Source organism: Lathyrus oleraceus, chromosome 2 (genome assembly GCF_024323335.1).
Source record: "Lathyrus oleraceus cultivar Zhongwan6 chromosome 2, CAAS_Psat_ZW6_1.0, whole genome shotgun sequence".
In the NCBI taxonomy this organism is placed as follows: Eukaryota; Viridiplantae; Streptophyta; class Magnoliopsida; order Fabales; family Fabaceae; genus Lathyrus; species Lathyrus oleraceus.
In genome coordinates this window covers 38,686,609-38,710,573 of record NC_066580.1, presented here as the reverse complement: position 1 = coordinate 38,710,573, position 23,965 = coordinate 38,686,609, and the positions used below count along the sequence as shown (strand labels likewise).

At 34.7% G+C, this 23,965-nt stretch overlaps 3 protein-coding genes across 3 annotated transcripts; all 3 read right to left on the bottom strand.

Moving 5' to 3' along the window:
- Nucleotides 1–9,719: 9,719 nt before the first annotated feature.
- On the bottom strand, nucleotides 9,720–10,807 carry LOC127117948 (uncharacterized). The gene is made up of 2 exons (XM_051048075.1): nucleotides 10,607–10,807; nucleotides 9,720–10,510 (listed from the first exon to the last, which is right to left on the bottom strand). Exons 1-2 carry the CDS (start codon nucleotides 10,719–10,721, stop codon nucleotides 9,828–9,830), a joined length of 798 nt encoding a protein of 265 aa, XP_050904032.1. The 5' UTR covers nucleotides 10,722–10,807; the 3' UTR covers nucleotides 9,720–9,827.
- An 841-nt stretch (nucleotides 10,808–11,648) lies between these two features.
- LOC127121819 (uncharacterized) lies at nucleotides 11,649–13,298 on the bottom strand. Its single transcript, XM_051052254.1, has one exon. It carries the CDS (start codon nucleotides 13,296–13,298, stop codon nucleotides 11,649–11,651), a length of 1,650 nt encoding a protein of 549 aa, XP_050908211.1.
- A 123-nt stretch (nucleotides 13,299–13,421) lies between these two features.
- LOC127121818 (uncharacterized) lies at nucleotides 13,422–14,201 on the bottom strand. Its single transcript, XM_051052253.1, has 2 exons — nucleotides 14,012–14,201; nucleotides 13,422–13,804 (listed from the first exon to the last, which is right to left on the bottom strand). Exons 1-2 carry the CDS (start codon nucleotides 14,199–14,201, stop codon nucleotides 13,422–13,424), a joined length of 573 nt encoding a protein of 190 aa, XP_050908210.1.
- Nucleotides 14,202–23,965: the final 9,764 nt, after the last annotated feature.

Here is a 23,965-nt window from a genome sequence, read left to right as displayed (position 1 = left end):
AATTCATTTCCAAACCAAGTTCATTTGATTCAAACCAATTTCAAAAAGCACAAATCATACAATTCTCGATTTAAATATCGAGTCCATTTTCAAAACACCCTTGTAAGTCGATTGCTCTTCGCATCGCCATCAACCTCACATAGCTTACTCTTGGGCTTCCTTACAATGAAACCTACTTGGTTATTGATTAATCGAGTAGATGAAATAATACACAAATAAATTCATTTCATTCATAAACACGAATTCAAGCCTTTTTTCCAAACCATTCAATTTCAAAAGAACTTTCTCTCTTAAACATAGATGTGGGATGAAAAGGAGATAGGAAGCGTACGCTTCACTATTTCTCAATTACTCGAATAATTGGCGTACGCCATATTGCGCGAGTTCTTGTCACCCAATTAAACCTTAATCATACATTTCAAATCACTTTTTTTCAAATCAAACATAGGTTCTAAATTCAAATCATTTCTAAACTTCAACCCTCATATTCAAATCATTTCTACAAATTCTAAATCCTTTTAATTCCATGTTTCAGATGAAAAGAGGATAGGAAGCGTACGCCTCACTATCTTTCGATTATTCGAATAATTGGCGAACGCCACATTGCTCGAATCTTCGTCATCAAATCAAAACCATAATCATACAATTTCAAATCATCTCTACAAATTCCAAATCACTTTTAATTCCATATTTCAGATGAAAAGGAGAATAGTGAGCATTCGCTTCATTATCTTTCGGTTATTCGAATAATTGGCGTACGCCACATTGCTCGAATCTTCGTCATCAATTAAAACACAATCGAATAAATTCAAAATTATCTTCGCAAATCAAATACAACATCCAAACATATCTTTTACAATTTAAACTTCGGATGATAAAAGATGAGAGGCGTACGCCTCGCCATCTCTCGATTATTTGAATAATTGGCGAACGCCATATTGCACAAATTATCGACTTCCGACTAAAACACGCTAAATAAACTTGGATAAAGGAATAAGTGGCGTACGCCTCATTATCCTTTGAATAAGCAAGTAGGAGGCGTACGCCTCACTACCGTGCATATTCAACATCCACAAACAAACTTTCAAAATAATCTGAATGAAAAAGGAATAAAAGGCGGACGCCTTATTACTCCTCGAAAGAATTGGACGATTGGTGAACACCACATTGCTCAATCTATCGTCGTTCTTCAAAACATCTCAAACCAATCAAACCTAATTTCTCGCCCCCGTGCGATCGAAACCAACCAAATCAAAACACCCAAACACATCAATTCAACTCGTCACCCCCGCGTGACCAAATCCTTTTCAAAAAGGACACTGTCAATCCTTTCTAATGCGCATAACAAACCAGTGCTTAAGCCTCCGCCGAGAGTAGACAAGCCATCGTTTAGCCTTTAGAACGCCGACCTACACAGTCGTCCATCAAACAAAACACACCAAAACCGTAGTTGCCCGAACTACGAATGCTCTGATTTCCTTATTGCACTATAAGGATACGTAGGCAGGAGATTGCTGTATCTTCGCGAGCACACTAATAAAAAACCTCCCATTTCCCCCTTCTGAGGTCTTCACCCATATCTATCATCAATTCTAATTACCCGAAGAAAAGCAAATAACATGTAATTAACATTCAAATAGCAAATTAGACTAAAAGGTTCCCGTTGAGTACAACGGACGTGAGGGGTGCTAATACCTTCCCCTTGCGTAATCGACTCCCGAACCCGAATATGGTTGCGATGACCATTATTCCATTTTTTAAAAGGTTTTATCGATATTTTCCTATTCCTTCATTGGGATAAATAAAGTTCGGTGGCGACTCTGTTCGAACATAATTTTTTCCCCAGCAGAGTCGCCATCTGTCGCATCTCAAAAAATACGAGTCCTCGCGATGGTCGGTAGTGATTTTTTCCCCAGCATAATTTTTTCCTCATAATATTTTCCTATTCCTTCATTCAGATTATTTTGAAAGTTTGTTTGTGGATGTTGAATATGCACGGTAGTGAGGCGTACGCCTCCTACTTGCTTATTCAAAGGATAATGAGGCGTACGCCACTTATTCCTTTATCCAAGTTTATTTAGCGTGTTTTAGTCGGAAGTCGATAATTTGTGCAATATGGCGTTCGCCAATTATTCAAATAATCGAGAGATGGCGAGGCGTACGCCTCTCATCTTTTATCATCCGAAGTTTAAATTGTAAAAGATATGTTTGGATGTTGTATTTGATTTGCGAAGATAATTTTGAATTTATTCGATTGTGTTTTAATTGATGACGAAGATTCGAGCAATGTGGCGTACGCCAATTATTCGAATAACCGAAAGATAATGAAGCGAATGCTCACTATTCTCCTTTTCATCTGAAATATGGAATTAAAAGTGATTTGGAATTTGTAGAGATGATTTGAAATTGTATGATTATGGTTTTGATTTGATGACGAAGATTCGAGCAATGTGGCGTTCGCCAATTATTCGAATAATCGAAAGATAGTGAGGCGTACGCCTCCTATCCTCTTTTCATCTGAAACATGGAATTAAAAGGATTTAGAATTTGTAGAAATGATTTGAATATGAGGGTTGAAGTTTAGAAATGATTTGAATTTAGAACCTATGTTTGATTTGAAAAAAAGTGATTTGAAATGTATGATTAAGGTTTAATTGGGTGACAAGAACTCGCGCAATATGGCGTACGCCAATTATTCGAGTAATTGAGAAATAGTGAAGCGTACGCTTCCTATCTCCTTTTCATCCCACATCTATGTTTAAGAGAGAAAGTTCTTTTGAAATTGAATGGTTTGGAAAAAAGGCTTGAATTCGTGTTTATGAATGAAATGAATTTATTTGTGTATTATTTCATCTACTCGATTAATCAATAACCAAGTAGGTTTCATTGTAAGGAAGCCCAAGAGTAAGCTATGTGAGGTTGATGGCGATGCGAAGAGCAATCGACTTACAAGGGTGTTTTGAAAATGGACTCGATATTTAAATCGAGAATTGTATGATTTGTGCTTTTTGAAATTGGTTTGAATCAAATGAACTTGGTTTGGAAATGAATTGAAATTGAAATAAAATTGAAAAAAGGTTTATGAAATGATGATGGAAAAGAAAATCCTTTAATTATTAACTCATCAAAATTTGGTTAAATTGATTAATTAAATTAATTAAGATTAATTATCAAAATTATTTAATTATCCCAAATAATTAAATTAATTAAGATTAATTAATTAAAAAAGAATTAATCAAACAAAAAGTTCAATTAATTGTTATTTATTTTAAAGAAAACAAAATAGTGACAATGTTGATTTACAAAAATTGAATCGGAATCGGTTACAAAATGTGCTCAAGAACCGGTTAGGGCGAACTGACAATAAAATTGATGTCATACGCGAGGTCGTAACGCGGTGAAAAATATTCCTTTGATTTATTGAGATTTGGTGGTATCACGACATGAAATTGTCGAACCCATATCTTTTGTTCGATTTTTGTCGCCATGAAACTAAACACTCGTAACATTATATTTATTTAAGATTTCACAGAATCCAATATCACTGGTTTTGAAACAAAAAATCCAGGAGTTTACGTTTACAATGTAAGACCAAAACCGAAATAATCATGCTCAATGTTATCATCTTAATCATTTAAAAAAACAGAAATAAAATATTAACAGTATAGCAACACTTAACAATATTGACAATAGAAACAGAAATAACAGAAATTAACAGTATAGTAACACATGCTTGATTCTATAGTAACAGAAATCATTAACACAGAAATAAAATATTTTATGTTTAAAAATATTAACAGTATAGTAACACTTAACAATATTAACAATAGAAACATAATTAACAGAAATAACAGGAATTAATAGTATAGTAACACATGCTTGAAAAAAACAGAAATAAAATATTAACAGTATATTAACACTTAACAATATCATTATACTACCATAAACAAGCCATCATAATATTATATTAACAGCTATAGTAACACATGCTTGGAAACAAACATCAGCAAGAAAAGAAACTGCAGAGACGTTAGGGGGACATCAACCACCGTGCATTTCAACAGCGCATCATTAACACGACCGAATCCCGGCACAAACATAGCTTTAATCAAACGGGATCTCTTAAACGAACTATATACGCATCAAACCGCAAATTATTAACAGAACTTGGATTTCATAAGCGATTCACAATAGTCTTAAATTATCTGAGTCAGAACTTGTAATCAAAATTAACTAAAACAAACAAACGCATTCATCACGCTTTTGTAATTACCGTTTAGTACACAAACCAAAACGTACTCGAATCCATAGTTAGACTATAACATATTTTGTTTCGAATCATTACCGGCGTGTCGTCGTGTTGACTTTGCCACTGGGAAGTATCTAGCAAGGTTTCATGTCTGCTACATCCGGAAGAACAAAAGCTATTGTGCGGATTTGAATGGGTACGCGGTGATTCTTTGAATCAAGGTCTTCAAGACACAATGGGCCGGAACTGTTTCAATAAAACCCCTGCATCGAAATCACAATAACAGCATAACAACAAGCTATGTGCACGATTGGAAAATCGCCATCAACATCACCGACATGATAATGCCTGATTTCATGGTTACAATGAAGGAGTTGTTGTTGTTGAGGATGCGCGGCGGTTATGGAAGCCCAAATCGTGGTGGACGGAGGTGAGGTATTGAGTTGTGAAGAAGATGACGAAGATGGTGGTGTTAGATGAAAACGGTGATGAAGATTTTGGGGGTTTTGTGAATTTGTGAAGGACGGTTGTTTTGGCTGTGTCGGTGTGAATGAGGTCCGACGGAAGGGTTTAGGAAGCGCGAAGGTTTGTGAAGATTGTGCGATTTTAAGCTTGCGGCGGTGGAAATCGATGAAGAAGAAGGGTTTCAGTTGGTTGACGGTGAAACGCGAGGGTGGAGATTTGCGAAGGTGGAGTTAAGGGGTGCGGCGAATGGTTGTGTCGCTGGCGGTGTGGTGATTGTGGACGGTGATGACGGCAAGGCGATGGAGGCGGAGGGTTGAGAGTTGTGAGCTGGTCGTTTTGTGAGTGAGAGTGGAGGCGGTGTTGTTGTGAGGGAGAGACGATGAATAGGGTTTGTGTGTGAGGGATTTGTGTTTGGTTTGTCTGCCGAATTGTGAGAGACGTTTGGAGAGTTTATTGAGGAGAGAGAGCGTGAGGTTGTTAGTAGTGGAGAGAGACGTTGGGGAGTGGAGAGTTTGTGAGATTTTTTTTCAGATTTTGAGAGGGAGTGTCACGTGAGTGTGAAGAGAGAGATATGAGATTTTTTGTCTTTTATGTAAAGAGGGAATCCAATGCACCATTTGATATACTTATTATAAAAATTGTTTTAATTGTTATAAAAATTATAAAGACAAATCCTAATTAATATTTAATTTACACACATTCTAATTGTTTTAATTGAATAACCAAGCCAAAAATTATTAAAATAAAATTGACCAATTAAAAAAGAAATTGAATGCAAATTTTGTTCGAAAAAGAAATCGAACTGGTCACACTAAAATTGTCAGGACAAAATATACTTATTAAAAATACAGTCTTTCCTCAAATTTTAACGATTCAACCGATTTTTCTGTATTCTCAAATAAATTCATTCTGACTGACGTTTTAGGTGTTATTTATGATGCAATGTATGTCATGCTATGCATGTAATGCAAAAATAAAAATGAAATCAATCCTATGAAAATTTAAATATGCCCGGACAAAATTGGGGTATGACACAGAGCAGTCTAGAAGCGCAAGAGTTGCGTTTGACCGAGAGAACTTCTGAAAGGGAAGTAGAGCAGCAGGCTCTGAAAGCAACTTCTGATAGGAGGTATCAGAAGCAGTCAGAAGCCAGGAGAAGATCTGATGGTGGTCAGAAGTCAGAAAGCTCAACCTCTGATAGACAAAAGAGTGCTCAGAAGGGAAAAGAGAAGTATGACAAGAAGAAGATCCAATGTTACTGTTGTAAGAAGTTTGGTCACTTTGCTAGAGACTGTTGGTCAAACAAGGAGAGAAAATCAGAAGAAGCAAATATAGCCAGAAGTTCTGATGACGAATCTGTGCTATTGATGGCCTCTGAATCTGATGATATGGATCTGATAGACTTGTGGTATATGGACACTGGCTGTTCAAATCATCTTACTGGAAACAAGAAATGGCTGGTTGACTTTGACTCTGAAAAGAGAACAAAGATCAAATGTGCTGATGACAAATATCTTAATGCAGAAGGTATGGGAAACGTCAGAGTGATTCTGAACAATGGGAAAACAGCATTGATTCAGAACGTGTGGTATGTACCTGGCATCAGAAGCAATCTGATGAGTGTGGGACAATTAATTGAGAAAGGTTTTTCAGTTACCATGAAGGACAATCTTCTGAAGCTGTATGACTGCAATCAGAAGTTGATTATGGAGTCAGAACAGGGAAGGAATAGAACATTCAAGGTGAATGTCAGAACTGCAGACTCAGAATGTCTTAGTGCAACAAGTGCTGAGAAGGAGAGTGAGTTGTGGCACAGAAGATTTGGTCATTTGAATTTCAGAAGCTTAAAACATCTGAATTCAAAGAAGTTGGTACATGGAATTCCTGCAATTAAGAAGCCTGAAAAGTCATGCAAAGTTTGCATGGAAGGAAAACAACCACGATTGCCATTTGCGTCAGAAACTTCTCCAAGAGCAAAACATGCCTTGGGAGTTGTACATTCTGATGTGTGTGGTCCATTTCCAGTAGCATCGATTGGAGGGAATAAATACTTTGTGTTATTTGTTGATGAATTCACAAGAATGACATGGGTATCCCTTATTAAGTTTAAACACGAGGTGTTTGATGAATTCAAGAAGTTCAGAATGAAGGCTGAGAATCAGAGTGGTCAGAAGTTGAAGATTCTTAGAACTGACGGTGGAGGTGAGTATAACTCCAAAGAGTTCCAGAAGTTCTGTGAGGAGAATGGAATTGAGCATGAGGTTACTGCTCCTTATACCCCTCAACACAATGGTCTTGCTGAAAGAAGAAACCGCACTTTGCTTGATATGGTGAGAAGCATGCTAAAGGAGAAGAAGCTTCCTCAGAAGCTCTGGGGAGAAGCTGTTGCCACTGCAACGTATGTACTCAACCGATGTCCTACGAAGAAGTTAAAGGAAATAGTTCCAATACAGAAGTGGACTGGAGATAAGCAAAGTGTTAGTCATCTGAAGGTGTTTGGTTCTGTTTGCTATAAACATGTTCCAGAAGCCAGAAGACAGAAGCTGGATGATAGAAGTAAAGTGATGATTCTGATAGGGTACCACAGTACAGGTGCATACAAGCTCTATTGTCCAGAAACCAACAAAATTGAATTCAGCAGAGATGTGATTGTAAAGGAATCAAAATTTTGGAATTGGGATAAGTCTCAATCTGATTCTGATGTTAGAACTTCTGAAGAAAGGTCAGAGTTAAGAATTTCTGAAGTTGGAGTAAACTCTGACGTTGATTCTGATTCTGATAGTGATTCTGACTCTGGAGAAGACTCAGAAGATGAAGGTGACTCTGATGATCCAGACTCTGATGACCCGGACTCTGATGGTAATCCAGATTCTGGTGGCAATTCAGACTCTGGAAATATGCCAGACCCTGAAGATGGTCAAAGCTCTGGAGGAAGTCAACCATCTGAAGCTAGAAACTCTGAAGCTCAAGACTTTGAACAAGTTCAGAGACCACAAAGAATCAGAAACATCCCCAGAAGATATGCAGAATTTGACATGCTGCAAGACACTGAAGTAGACTCTGAAGGAGAAGTTATTCAGTGTGCCATGTTAGTAGACTCTGAACCCATAAGTACAGAAGAGGCTCTTAAGCAGAAGCTCTGGCTGAAGGCCATGAAAGAAGAACTTGATGCTATAGAGAGAAACAAGACTTGGAAGCTGACAGAACTTCCAAAAGACAAGAAAGCCATCAGCGTCAGATGGGTTTTCAAGCAGAAGTTAAAGCCAGATGGTTCAATTGGCAAACATAAAGCAAGGTTGGTAGCCAGAGGATTTCTACAGAAACCTGGGCTGGATTACTCTGAAGTGTTTGCACCTGTAGCAAGACATGAAACAATCAGAATGGTGATTGCAATAGCTGCTAACAGGAATTGGCCTCTGATGCATTTAGATGTAAAATCTGCATTTCTGAACGGTCCATTAGAAGAAGAAGTTTACGTGTCACAACCTCCTGGATTTGTGAAAAAGAATCAGGAAGGGATGGTGTACAGATTATATAAAGCTCTATATGGATTGAAACAAGCGCCCAGAGCTTGGAATCAGAAGATTGATTCATTTTTCAAGAAGCAAGGTTTTCAGAAATGTGAGATGGAGTACGGTGTCTATGTTCAGCATACTTCTGAAGGAAATATGACTCTGGTATGTTTATATGTTGATGATATACTGCTGACTGGAAGTTCTGAACAGGAGATAGCTAAGTTCAAGAAAGTTCTGATGAATGAATTCGAAATGACTGATCTAGGCAAAATGACATACTTTCTAGGGATGGAATTCAGATACTCTGAGAAAGGTATTATTTTGCATCAGCTCAAGTATGAATTAGAAATTCTGAAGAGATTTAATCTGAAGAATTGTAAGATTGCTGTCACACCTTCTGATACAAATCAGAAACTGGATTCTGACTCTGATGGAAAGGATGTGGACGCTACAACCTTCAAACAGTTGGTTGGTTCTCTGAGGTATTTGTGCAATACCAGACCTGATATTTGCTATTCAGTTGGGATGGTTAGTAGGTTCATGAGTAAACCTAAGTGGTCGCATTACCAAGCTGCTGTCAGGATTCTGAGGTATATCAAGGAAACTCTGAAGTATGGAGTATTATTTCCTTCTGGAAGAAAGGATGAGTCAGAACTTCTGAGTTATTCAGATTCTGATTGGTGTAGAGACAGAGTTGACAGAAGAAGTACGTCTGGGTACTTATTCAAATTTCTGGGAGGTCCCATTTCTTGGTGTTCCAAGAAGCAACCTGTTGTGGCGTTGTCAACTTGTGAAGCTGAATACATTGCAGGTGTTGTTACTGCATGCCAAGCTGTGTGGATTCTGAATTTATTGCAGGATCTGAAGATTGAAGTAAACAAACCTCTGAAGCTGATGATTGACAACAAGTCTGCAATCAATCTTGCCAGAAACCCAGTGTTGCATGGGAGAAACAAGCACATTGAGATCAAGTATCATTTTCTGAGACATCAAGTTCAGAGGGGAGTGTTAGAAGTTGTACACTGCAGCACTCAGAAACAGTTGGCAGATGTTCTGACGAAAGCTATCAAGACTGATCAATTTCTCAGATTAAGGGATGGAATTGGTGTTATAAGTTTTGATGGAATATGAATTAAGGGATGGTATTAGAAGTAATTCATATTTATTAGTTGTACTATTTTCTTAGCCCCTAAGTTTGTTAGAGGGTATTTTAGTATTTTATCCTATTCTAGTAACCCTAGTTTTAGCTTATAAATAGGGTGACAATCATTGTAACTTTTATCATGTTTTGTAATCGTCATTCTCTTAATAGAATATTTCCATTCATTCTACCTTTGCACCAACAATGTGTTCAGTATGAGATTCGAAACCTGTTGTTGGCAATGACATGCAAATGATGTTCTTTGTCTTCGACCATTTTAAGTTAAACATTCTGTTAGTGAGATAATAGTATCATATTTTGTATATGATATAAAGATAATAGACAAATATATTCAAACTCATTGTTTTATTCCTTTATTGAAGTTGTATATGCATTTACAAGAATTGAAATTGAAATGTAAGTGATATTAAAATTTATTTGATTCTCCTTGAGATGCTTATGATGATGACCACACTGCATTTTTGACATATACACCAAGCACCAAAACCAGCAAGGTTGCCACAAACATGTTCATCAACATCTTCCCTTTCTTAGGCTTTGTGTCACCAAAACCCAATTCATCAACATCCTTATCATCTCTTGATCTCAAACTTATATTAAAATCCAAAATTCTTGTTTTCAATCTTTGTGTCATCTTGCCTTGCCGCTTACCCCAACCTTCAACGGCTTTAACAACTTCTTTCGTCTCCGATAACCCATCGTTAGTCCTCTCATTCTCTCGATCTTTCTCAACTTGTTCATCTATTTTGCTCTTTGCTTTTTCATCATTAATTGATTCTTTTTCCTTTGGCGTCTCTTCTTGTTCATCAACCACTTGTGCTTGTGGTGGCGCCTTAGGTTCATTACTATTTTGACGCGCCATCGAAGCTTCTTCTTGTGGTGGATTCGTCATAGTTTCTTGTTGTTGAGGCTTATTTTCCGGGGTGATCAACTTGGGAAACTTGACTGATAGCACTCCACCTTCAAACTTGGCATCCACGTTCTTGGTGTCACAATATGGAGGAATCGGAAATTCTTTACCGAAACGATGCCATATATTCTCAATCCCTTGCCTTTCACAATTGATCCTTAACACACCATTTGAAGTCACTTGCACTCTCAATTGTTCCTTTGTGAATCCTTTGAAATTGAAAGTATATAAACAAATACATATAGAAGAAAATTACAAAGAGATTAAACCAAACGTAAATAACAAATTGAATGGTTAAACCATACCTGGAAGCATTAGGACAAGAGTGGAACTTGCTTCATCTTCAGTCCAATCAAAATAAGGTTGCAAATCTTTGTAAACACGTTCAGGTGCTGATTGTGACTTTTGAATTTGTTCCATTCTTGTTGGTATTATTATGTATTTGAGACTTTTGTATTTATGTTTGAGAATGAAAGCTCTTGCAGTGTTGCTTTTATATGCATCCGTTGGACATTACTATGCATTGTTCATGTGATTTTTTAATTAGTTTTTGTGATTTACTATTTTGATTTTATTACTTTCTTTTCGTGCAAACATTGTTTTTTTCTCTGTAGTCAAGTCTCTCATTCAAGAAAAATTATATGCTTTGGTATCATTCAAGAGGGGAACTTGTGTTTTGGCAATGCTATAACCATAAAGGAATATGATATTATTCCTCATTGCAAAATCTTTATTATTGGATTAAGATAAGGATTTAAGAATTTATTAAATAAAAATATATATTTAGAAATCTACTTTCACCATCAAACAGTCTTTTTTTATTTCTAGAAGCAAAATCCAAAATCTAGTTAGCCACCACCACTCCATCTTGAATGTGCCTCCCAAATAAGAATGTGGATGAGTGTTGGATACCAAACCATCCATAGCATTGGAGATAATAATTTGCCTAAAATCCTATAAATGCATGAGATCAAACAAATAGGCCTATAATCGCCTAGATTTTGAGGATTGTCCTATTTCGGAATGAGAGTAAGAAACGAAACGGGCACCTCCCTAGAACCAGGCCCAATCAATTCAGAGGTCCTGTTCTAATTTTAAAAATGAGCCTAAATATATATATATATATATATATATATATATATATATATATATATATATATATATATATATATATATATATATATATATATATATATATATATATATATATATATATATATATATAATTTTAATGATTAAAAATGACAAACAAAAGATAAAATTATATATTAATCAAATGAAGTACCAAAAAGTTCAAAGGTATTGTTTAAACTACTAACACCATTTCTTACAACTTAAATTATCTAACTACATAAAAAGAGCCTTCCTACGAACACTTTTTGAAACAAAATCATCAACTAAGTCTTCACATTTTATTGTCTCCAAAATATCATTTTCAATAGCTATTAATATCAATCCATTAAGCCTTTCTTGTGACATGGTAGACCGCAAGTAAGTCTTTAACAACTTCAATTCTGAAAAACTTCTTTCTACAGAAGCAACTGTCACATGAATAGTCAATAAGATTCTATATGCAATAACTGTATTAGGAAAACAATCCAAGTCTTTTAAAAATAATAATATATCAGTAGATCTTATGGTTTCTTCAGGCAACATTTCTCTTAGTAACTTCAACTCTGCAAAAAATTCATTCCCATCAATATCAGATTGCTCATTATGTTTCAATGCCTGCTCAAAGTTAGTACAACAAGACTTCAAAGTTACATCATCTAATGATTGTAACTTGTGAGAAGTAAACAAGAAACCAAAAATACTTTCATACTCTTGGTATTGCTCAAACCTCTTATTAAGAGAAACAACAGCTTGATCAACAAGGTAAAGAAAATAATTAATCCTGAATGATTCTTCTTCTGATAGCTCGACTGATGGGATATTCAAATTCTCATCAAATTGCCTTTTTCTTTTAATTATACACCTTTGAGGAAATATTGGGGCAATATTCAATTCCACCGCAATTTCCTTAGCGTTAATCAATACCTTATAAAAACCTGTTTCTCTATATCCCTCAAAATACGAAATCAACCCCTTAATTTTTTGCATAGCAACATCAATAAGCATATCATTTTCCTGTAAAAGCTTGCTAACAGAATTAATTGCAGATAATATTTCAAACCAAATAATTATAGCCATCAAAAACTCAAAATCACCAAACTCATTTGTTGCTAAGGATTTTGCTTCATTTTGTATTTTATGATCAAGATCATTTTCTGACACTTCAAGCAAAGCTTTTGTAAATTCTAACATTTGAGTTCTTATAGCTTTGACACTTTCTACACGACTTTCCCAACGAGTGGGTGACAATGATTTTGGAGTCAACCCTTTTACATTATCTTTCAAAATTTGCCATCTCTTAGTAGAATTGGCAAAAGTTGTATAAATGCGTTGAACAACTCCAAAAAAATTCCTAGCTTTAATACAAGAGTTAGCCATATCACACAATGCCAAATTAAGACTATGACAACCACAAGGAGTATAAAAGGCTCTCGGATTTATGTCTATAAAACTCTTTTGCACACCTTGGTGTTTTCCTTTCATATTGGAACCATTATCATAACCTTGCCCTCTCACGTCAAATAGGTCGAGACCAAGTTCTTTCAATTCATTTTGTAAAACATCAAAAAGCCCCTGACCACTTGTATCATTCACATTCAAAAATCCTAAAAATGATTCCTCAGTACTAACAAAAGCTGAAGAAATATCCACATATCTTATTATCAAAGACATCTGCTCTTGCTGACTAACATCAGGAGTACAATCAAGTATCACTGAAAAATACTTTGCCTGTTTGATTTTTCTAATGATTTCAATTTTAATCACAGAACCAAACAATGAAATCAACTCATTTTGTATGTTATGCCCAAGATAATGAATATGAACTTTTTGAGTTGTAACACGTCTAACATGTTCTTGGATAATTGAGTCAAATTCAGCTAACATTTCAATCAAACCCAAAAAGTTTCCATTGCTATCGTCGTACAATTTCTCCTTAGAACCACGAAAGGCTAAATTATGTTTAACAAGACATTTCACTATTGAAATAACTCTTTTTAAAATATTTTTTCAGTGATCCTTTTCTTTCTCAATTAATCTTTGAATTGTTTTATCAATAGTTTGAAATTTTTGCAGCCTTTTGCGATACTCATACCAAGTAGTCATATTTTTAACATGTTCCATGCCTAACTCGTGCTCTTTAATTCTTTCACCAACATGTACCCAATCACTATAACCATCATTTGCTAATTGTCCCATAACAATCCCATTTTTAAAAACTTTACAACAAAAACAAAATACTCTATCAAGCTCTTTCGAATAAACAAGCCAATCTCTATCACACACCTCTCCATTTGCTAAAGCTCTAGTATACAAATTAACCGTAAATCGTCTATTCAAACTATCTCTAGGACCCTTCACAATAGAATTATCTCTTTTAGGACCTTTCACAACTAATAAATCAACCAGTTTAGGTTGAAGACGATCTCAATTTCTTGGATCAAATATATCATAATCAACATTATCATCATCAACATCATCATTATTAACTTCATCAACAATTTGCACACTATCAAGATTATCATTTTCAATGGGCACACTATTAAGATTATCATTTTCAATGGACACACTATCAAGATTATCATTTTCAATGGGCACACTATCAAGATTATCATTTTCAATAGGCAAATTATCAATATTATCAATATAACGACTTTCATTTGAAACTTGTGGTTCTTTGATTAAAAATTTATCAAGAGCTCCTACTTGAGATTGAATTAACTCTTCAATTTTTTTCTTTTTCTTACGTTTATCATTTCCACATTCAAATTTTCTATTCTTAGGAGGCATAATAAGAAAAATCTGAAATTTCTCACAATGTCTTTTGTGTCCGTCGATGATCTACTAATTATCCTATTGTGGAATTGTGTTCCTATATCAATAACAAAAAAAAACAATTACATTAAATAAAAGAAATTATAAATTAATCATCAAAAAATATTAATAATTAAATCATGGAGAAAATACTTTAATTAATATTCAATTATATTTTATTATGTTGTGTTCTTCTCTAATATAGTACCATAAAAAATTAATAATTATAAATTAAAAGCAAATTATAAATTAATAGTAAGAAAATAAATTACATTTAATTAAATAAATTATAAATTAATCATAAAAAATATCAATATTAATACATACTAATTTTGCTTTGAAAGATTCCAAATTGCAATTTGGTCTTATGAGAAAAAGTAGGTATAAAAATCGTCACCAACACCAACAGTATTCTTGTTTTGAATTTTGATACTTCTGAGTAGTATATACAGTATACTAGTATCCCATTTCACCATAAAATTTTATTTATTTATATATTATAATTTTATAAAGAACACAAGTTACCCTCATTTCCACCCTAAAATCTAAAATCTAAAATCAATATTGATACAGGAACTAAAATAGGATTTCACCCTAAAATTTAAAATAAATCTAAAATTACTATTTTTTCTACCTTCAAAATCAAATAATTACAATAAAAATAAATGGAAAGTAACTAATTGAATAAACTAACATGATAAAAGAGAGGATTGAAACGGAAAAATAAGATTTTTTTTCTGGTTTCAAACAGCTCTAACAGAGAAAGAGAGAAGAGAATAATGTTTGAGAGGAGAGAGAAGTGAGAACATGTGAGAAAGGAGAAAAAAACTTTTGGTTTCCAAATATTCTATTTTTCAGCATTTAATATTTTATTTATTATATGTGATACAAAAATATTTTTATTTATTAATTTTTTTATATTCACTAATAATAGTTAATTTGAGGCCCCACAAAAAGTGAGGCTCTGTGCTACTACACAGCTTGCACAGGAAAAGAACCGACCCTGCCTAGAACGGTTGGAATTAATAAAAAAATTCACTCACAAAATTGCTTGATGATTACCCAACAAGCTTTGAAGAAATTCATATTAAAAATGTCGGGTATTAGGCTTTTATCATATACACTAAGCCAAATCACTTCTTTAACCTCTTCCTATCTAAAGGGAGCTTCCAAAGACAAAGATTCCTTCTGAATGTTAAAATCATTTTAATTTTAGTTTCTAAAATTAAAATCTGTAGAAAAAACCTTCAAATTTTCTTACTTTAGAGATTAAAACCAAATAAAATTCAACATTTAAAAATTTTATTAAAAAAAATAAAAAAACCAAAACAAAAACACGTCAACTTACCTGAATCAATTAATTATTTAACCTTTATGAAATTTAAGAAGAATAAATGTGGGCACAATTTACTATTTGGAATTAAGCAAATCATCTTTTGAACCTTCGTTATTTTTTAATCACTCAGTGGAATTCCTGAATTAGTACAAGAGTATTTTTTTGTTGGATACCTTTTCTTTTTCTTTTTTTTCTTTCACTTTTTCATCATTTTTGTTGGATATCTTTTTCTTTCACTTTTTCAACATTATTCAAAGTTTCTATCTATGAAGAAAATAACCACCACCTCAAATTTAAAAGTATGTTGTCCATGAGAAACCCCAAATTTATAATTTTTTTAAGATTATATAAAATTTCTCATACCTAACTCTAAGTAAGATGTGTGAACTTCATTTTAAAACATAGACTTGTAATGTGGTTATAAAACACAAAGAAATGAATATAGACTCAAAGTAGGTTGGCAAAGATAAATTATTATTGCAAGAGTGATAAAAAAGACATTGGATACCAAACAACATGCCTTAGTGTATATAAAAGTTACGAGTCAAACTATTCGCGTGACCGACTTCCTCATCCCTTAATCTTTAGGGACCATAAATGGATCTCTAAAGCTACATATGTCTATGATTTTTGTTAGAACATGTCATATTCTTACCTCATCCCATAGATCTTTCCCTCTTTTGCCACAATATTACTAGTCTTGGGTTTATAAGACCTAGGATGAGGCACACAATTAATTATTTCTACAAAATTTTAGGTGTAATGATCATTTAGGGAGACATGGAACTCCTTCGATTGTTACGTTGGATATGGTATGTTTGTATTCTCAATTTGATTGGCTAGGCTTATAAAAGGGAAAACCCTTCCTTCTCAGTCTCATTTTACTTATAAAGTTTCTTTCATCCATCATATTTATTCACCTCATGCATTTATTTTCATGAAGTGTTTTCTTGGAGCTTCATTTCTACATTAGTTTGCTACGTAGTGAACTCCATTGGTCATCAATCATCCCTTTTCAACTTCTAATTCTTATTTCTATAATTTTGCTTTTCTATTCATGGCGAATATGCCCATGTTAATTCTTTGCATGAGCGTGTTCTGGTGTCTTTTCTCTGAGTCATGCTTCATTCATCTTCAATCATTGTGGTTGTGGGTGATGTTATGCCCTGTCAACATTTTCAATCATATGCTCGATGGTTATCTCTCTTGTTTTTCTTTGCTTTAGTGGTGACACAACCCTATACATTGACGCCTCCTCCAAATTTGGTGAGTGAGGATGGTAGTTGGACAAAGCTTGAAAGACAAAAACCATTAGAGATTTGAAGTTCAACCCTCATTATTCTATAAGAGAGAAACTAGGTTATGGAGCCCGGAAGGGTGGGTAGGCAGAGTGTTTCTTAGTTACTCATGATCAAACATAGAAGATAAATAAAATAGAGTGTAGAAGAAGCTCCAACTCCATAGTTGAAGGGTGTATTATGTTCGTCTTCAACAATCCTGTTATATTTACTATCATATTCTTCTCTTCAAAATACGATGATTTAGTTTCACACTTGGCATTTGCTTAAATAATAGTGCAATCGATTCTTTTATGGACAATGTTTGTTGTAAATTTTGATGAGGAATTTCTGATCTCGCATAAACACATTGCATTTTGAGTGATCGCACCACACCTAAAAACGGGGAAATGCACCACATCTTTCTGGAGCACAATGCATTCTCAGGTTAGCGTGCCTCCACTAGGTTGGGCCTAACTCGTCACGACCTTCAAATTTTTGTTGAGTCAGTATTTTCCCAATTTATTATGTTTCACTTCCTTAAATCCATCAAACTCGGTCTTGGCTTTCTTGACTTTTACTCATATTTTAACATCATTCGGATAATATGTAATTTAAAAAAAAATATTAAGCAAATATGAACAAATTCATTAGAAAATCACTTTCAATACACTAATTGCATTAAACGTAGTTACAAACAATTATTAGTAAAAAAAGTACTAAAAATACACAACAAATTCTATAAAAATTATACAAAATACGCTATATGATAGGAGTCATCACAATCTCAAATTTAAATTGTTATTGATCCTCTAGTAACAAAAACTTCAATTTTTTAAAGTCAGATAAACAAACTTTTTTATAGTCCGCAATGTCTCCTTATTCACTACCATTATCAAGTTAGAATCCTTCTTTCATTCTTGAAGTTGTCAACTACTAGATTTCTTTAAAAAAACTTTCTTTTAGCCATTTCAAGAACACCAACTTTCTTTCATTTTTTCATTCTTGAAGTTAGAATCCTTCTTTCATTCTTGAATGCTTCTCACATTCTCATATTCACTCAAGAGTTTATAGGCAATCACTCAATCACATAAACTACCATTTAACAATAATCTTGTAATAATTTTCAATAGTTAAAATCAATATAATAATAATATACACTTTTTGAGTATTTTATAGGTTATAACATGGGTAGGGGGGAGACAGGACATTTTTGGAAGAGTAGGCTGACAATTGGAGTAAGGTGTCTCCTATTTGGTATCCACAATTTCATTTTCTTTTGTTGTCACTTCTTATTATAAGCATTTAAGACGTCATTTTTTAAATGTTCCAATTTATCAATAATTTTTGTGTTCTGTTGTAAAATATTTTACTGATATATTAAAAAGTGATTTTTACATGTTACATCTACATGCTTTAAATAAGAGAGAATAGAAAACCTAATGGGCTTTGACTAATGGGCCTCATTACTAATAGAAATAATTAATATTTACAATCTAATATTTACAACACTCCCCCTCAAGCTGGTGAATGGATATCTATCATTCCCAGCTTGCAAGTAAGTTGCCTGAATCTTTCTGTTGGTAAGCCTTTTGTTAACACATCTGCCAGTTGATGCCCGGAAGGAACGTAAGATGTAGGTATCAGTCCACTATCCAACTTCTCTTTGATAAAATGTCGGTCAATCTCAATGTGTTTAGTCCTGTCATGCTGAACAGGATTATGAGCAATACTAATAGCCGATTTATTGTCACAAAACAATGTCATAGGACCTTCACATTGTATCTTCAAGTCTTCTAGAATTTGTTTCATCCACAATAGCTCACAAATTCCTAATGCCATAGCTCTAAATTCTGCCTCGGCGCTTGATCGAGCAACTACACTTTGCTTCTTACTCTTCCAAGCTACAAGGTTACCACACAGAAAAGTACAATAGCCTGACGTAGATCTTCTGTCACTCACTGATCCGGCATAATCCGCATCAGTGTAAGTCTCCATAGTTAGATTTCCACCTCTTTTAAACAAAAGTCCTCTCCTTGGAGTTGCTTTAAGATATTGTAGAACGCGGTCTACAGCCTGCAAATGTCTCTCCCTCGGATCATGCATGAATTGGCTCACCACACTGACTGCATATGCCAAATCTGGTCTAGTGTGTGCCAAGTAAATCAATTTTCCCACTAATCTCTGATATTGACCCTTGTCAACTTTGTCACTTTCCTCCTCAAAGCTTATCCTGTGATTTTGTTCAATGGGAACACTTGCAGGTTTGCATCCAAGTTTGCCAGTTTCCTGCAAAAGATCAAGCACATACTTCCTTTGAGAAATAAAGATGCCTTGCTTTGAGTAGGCTACCTCAATTCCCAAGAAATACTTGAGTTGCCCAAGGTCTTTCATCTCAATCTCTGCTGATAATTTCTCTTTGAGGAAATGTCTCTCAGTCAAATCATCTCCTGTAACAATAATATCATCAACATAAACAAGAAGTACAGTCAGTTTTCCTCCTTGTGAATGTTTAAAAAATAAAGTGTGGTCTCCTTGACTTTGCTTATAGCCCAAACACATCATTGCCTTTGTGAATCTTCCAAACCATGCTCGAGGGGACTGCTTTAGTCCATATAAGGCTTTCTTCAATTTACACACCTTGTTAGCTCCATTTGTTATGCCAACACCTGGTGGAATCTCCATATACACTTCTTTCTCTAAGTCTCCATGCAAGAACGCATTTTTAACATCAAACTGTTGCAATTCCCATCCACATGAAGCAGGAAGAGATAGTAAAATTCGAACAGTATTCATCTTTGCCACTGGGGCAAATGTCTCCTCATAATCAATACCATACGTCTGAGTATAACCTTTTGCCACTAGTCTTGCTTTGTACCGATCAAGTGTACCATCAGATTTGTACTTTACAGTATAGATCCATCTGCATCCAACTGGACTTTTGTCTCTTTTCCTTTCAATAATCTCCCAAGTACCATTTTTTTCAAGTGCTCTCATTTCCTCATCCATAGCTTGGACCCAATTTTTATTTTGCAATGCTTCTTCAACAGATGATGGGATTTTCACAGAATCAACAGCTGCAATAAAACTTTGATATTGTGTGGAAAGATGTTTAGTGGAGACATATTGAGAGATAGGGTGTCGATATAGGGAGGGACAAGATCTTTTATCCTTCCTTAAAGCAATGGGTAAATCAACTGGATTAGTGTCACAAGTATCAGAAATGGCACAATCATCACTAGAGGAATCATTTTCAGTACTTACCTCCGGTTCAGGCGATTGAATTTGTTTCTGGAGAAGGTCAGGTTTACTTCTTCTCTGATACACTAGAGTTGGTGCTGGAGGTGCTGATTCCTGTAAAACAGAAGGCCTTGAAGGACCAGGAACACTTACTGGCTCAGATTCAGGTGTTGAACTAGGACTCAAACTCAAACTAGGTGACAACTCGGGTTCAAGAGAGGGAACATTGATAGGTGTTCTAGGGAGGCTAGGACCAAGGATCAGAAACTCGGACTCAGACTCTGACTCTGACTCTAAGTCACTTATGTTCTCCCCCTGAGACTGAGAACGAGTGAAATATGACACATTTTCATGAAAGGTGACATCTTTGGAGACAAAGAATTTTCGACTCGGAGGATGATAACATTTGTACCCTCTTTTGTTGGGTGCATAACCCAGAAAGATACATCTGACAGCACGGGGATCCAATTTGTTGCGATATTGTTTGTGAACATGAACAAAAGCAACACAACCAAAAATGCGAGACTCAAGAGTGTGTAAGATAGGAACAGATGGAAAACGTGAAAGCATAAATTGGGCAGGACTTTGATTACCTAACACTCGAGATGGGACCCGGTTAATCAGATAGGCAGCAGTAAGAATTGCCTCACCCCAATAAGAGGTAGGAACAGGCATTTGAAAAAGGAGAGATCTAGCAACTTCAAGTAAATGACGATTTTTTCTTTCTGCGACACCGTTTTGTTGTGGGGTGTCAACACATGTGAATTCATGGAGAATGCCATGTTTACTAGTGAAGTTGGAAAAGGTATGATTGACATATTCTTTACCATTGTCAGAACGAATTCTTTTTATGCCTTTCCCAAATTGCGTTTGTACCATATTATAAAATTGGATAAATATTTGTGGTACTTCGGATTTAGTATTCATCAAGAAAATCCAAGTTACCCGAGTACAATCATCAATAAATGAGACAAACCATTTTGCACCAAAAATATTAGAGGTAGGGGCAGGTCCCCAAACATCAGAATGAATCAAATCAAAAGGTTCATCACTTTTATTAAAACTGGAAGGAAAAGATACACGATTGTGTTTTGCCAACTGACAAACATCACACTTAAAAGACTCAACAGAATGGTGTAAGAACAACGACGGGAACATAGACTTAATTATATAAAATGGAGGATGACCGAGACGCTTGTGCTGAAGCCAAATTTGTGAGGCTGAAGAGGAAGACTGAGACTGGAAACAGGAGGACAATACCTTTGGATGGTCATCAGAGAAGTAGTATAACCCTTCCTTTTCCTTAGCAATTCCAATCGTCTGCCCCGTGGTAAGGTCCTGAAAAACACAATGGGACATAGAAAAAATTACTTTACAATTCAGATCACGGGTAAGCTTATGGATGGAAATTAAATTGTGGGAAAGTGTGGGAACATGAAGCACAGATTGCAACTGGAATGGAGGTTGCAAGTCAATATTTCCAGTGCCAACAACACAAGCATGAGAGCCATCAGCAACAGTGATATAAGGAATACTCGAAGGTGTGGTATAAGAGCATAATAATGTGGAATCAAATGTCATATGATTAGTAGCACCAGAGTCAAGAATCCACGCATTCTTAGGAATATTACCACAAACAGTAAGAGATCGGGAACACAAACTCTTACCAGTAACTGCTAGAGACCCAGAACCAGGATGGGTGTTAATAATCTCAGCCATTGAAAGGACAATCGAGAGAAAACAAACCAAGAAACAGGATGGGTTAGAGTTTCAAAGATGAGTGAACAAAAAACAAGAAGCACGCAAAACAACAATGACCCAAACACCCAAAAACAACAACAAACTGCAGTAAAAAAAAACTCCGCTACAAGGCGGCTAGGGCTTAGGCGGAAGCGAATCCCCCAAAATCCCCCAATATTTCTATTAAAAAAAAACCATGTTAAGAATGTGTGGTTTGGGCCTAACTCAACCCAACAAAACCGGTTGGTAGAGTGAGGACTGCCCCCACTTATAAACACATGCTCAGGCCATATATTGTCCGATGTGGGACTCTTAACACACCCCCTCATGCCCAGGACTGGACATCTGGAGCGTTGAAATAAATGGTGGGTGGCCCGATAGCGGAAACCATAGTAGGTGGCCCATCGGATCTTAAACGAGGCTCTGATACCATGTTGTAAAATATTTTACTGATATATTAAAAAGTGATTTTTACATGTTACATCTACATGCTTTAAATAAGAGAGAATAGAAAACCTAATGGACTTTGACTAATGGGCCTCATTACTAATAGAAATAATTACTATTTACAATCTAATATTTACAACATGTTCTTTCTTTTTCATTTAAAATTTTCTCGAATGGATACCTTTTTAACAATTTTTCATAATCTCTTTTCTTTTTTATGACATCAATTACTATCATTCTAAAATTAAAAGGTTGCTATCCCAAGAGGCACTCCAAACTTACCACTTACAACAAATATGAGATAAATTTCTCTTACCTCACCCTAATAAAAGTTGGTTAAATTTATTTTTTTCATTCAAGAAATTTTCTTATAACGCAGTTAAAACAAAGAAAGGGTTAAAGACTCAAATGAAATTAGTTAGTACTGAATAAAAAATATTACATGGAATGGTGGTTAGAAAAGTCTTTGGGTACCAAACAACATACATTAATGTATATTATGTTATAAAATACATACAACTTATAGAGAATAAATAAAAACATGAAACTCTCTTTAATGCACAAGGAAATAAAATTGCGTTGCTGAAAATTCTTACCAATTTTGGATGTTTAGAGAGTTTAAGTTGGTAATATGCCAAAGATATCTCTCTAAATTTTTTTACCTATCTAACTGCTTAAATTTTCATTAGACTTAAACTATCAAATAAAGCTCCAAAAGTTTATTGAGACAGTGATAAAATGAATAAATTATCTAACTTATTGACTATTAACTTATCGAAAAATAATTTTTTGACAAGAAACTGTTAGAACAAGATTTAGTTATACATATATATATCTTGAGTTTCGTGGATAACAATGTTGTATTTATGTGAAAACAATTTTGATATCCTAATGGTTTGTTATTGTGTAGCTTTAACAACCAGTTCTGATTCTGAGTATATGATGTGCAACGTCATCAGTTTCTTAACTTTGTGTTCTAAATTTCACTTCTACGTTAATCATGAGAAGTTCTGAAAGATATCAAGTTGATGCTACAATGTTCTTTCTGCTTATGTGCTGATTCACTCCTGAGAAGTTTCTAAAGAGACGTTAGGTTGATGTTGCAATATTCTCTCCACTTCTGCTTCTGAACGTGACTATGATAGTCAAGTTTATGAAGAATGGCAAGCTTCTGAAATTTCGTTACTAAGTTAAAGATTATGAAGATCTCAAGTCAGACGTTGAGGTTATCAAGGTTCTGACGGTAGATTTTGAAGACTTTGAAGATCTCAAACCAGACTGATGACACTGTCAATGTTCTGACCGAAGATCTTGAAGTTTCTGAATCCAGCTTTATGTTTCTTTATATCATACTTCATCAACTTTCATCAGAAGCTAATGAACTTGAAGATATGATCAAATGGGTAAGTGGTCAAATAGTATATAGTAAAAATCAAATATTCTTTCCACTACCTGATATCATGGGCAAGAACAATATTATTCATCACACCAGTCATTGAATTTGTGGGCGAAAGACAATATGTAGTATCACTCCTTTCACTTATCCAACAAAGGATAATTGCTCTATTTGGTTTCTCCATTTTTCCTCCAACGGTCTCTTTTCTTATGCTATATAAGTGTGACTTGGAGACTTGAAGAAAATGCTGAATGTTGAAGCGCTATAATATTTGACAAGTCTATTTCTTTGTGAAAAGCTATCC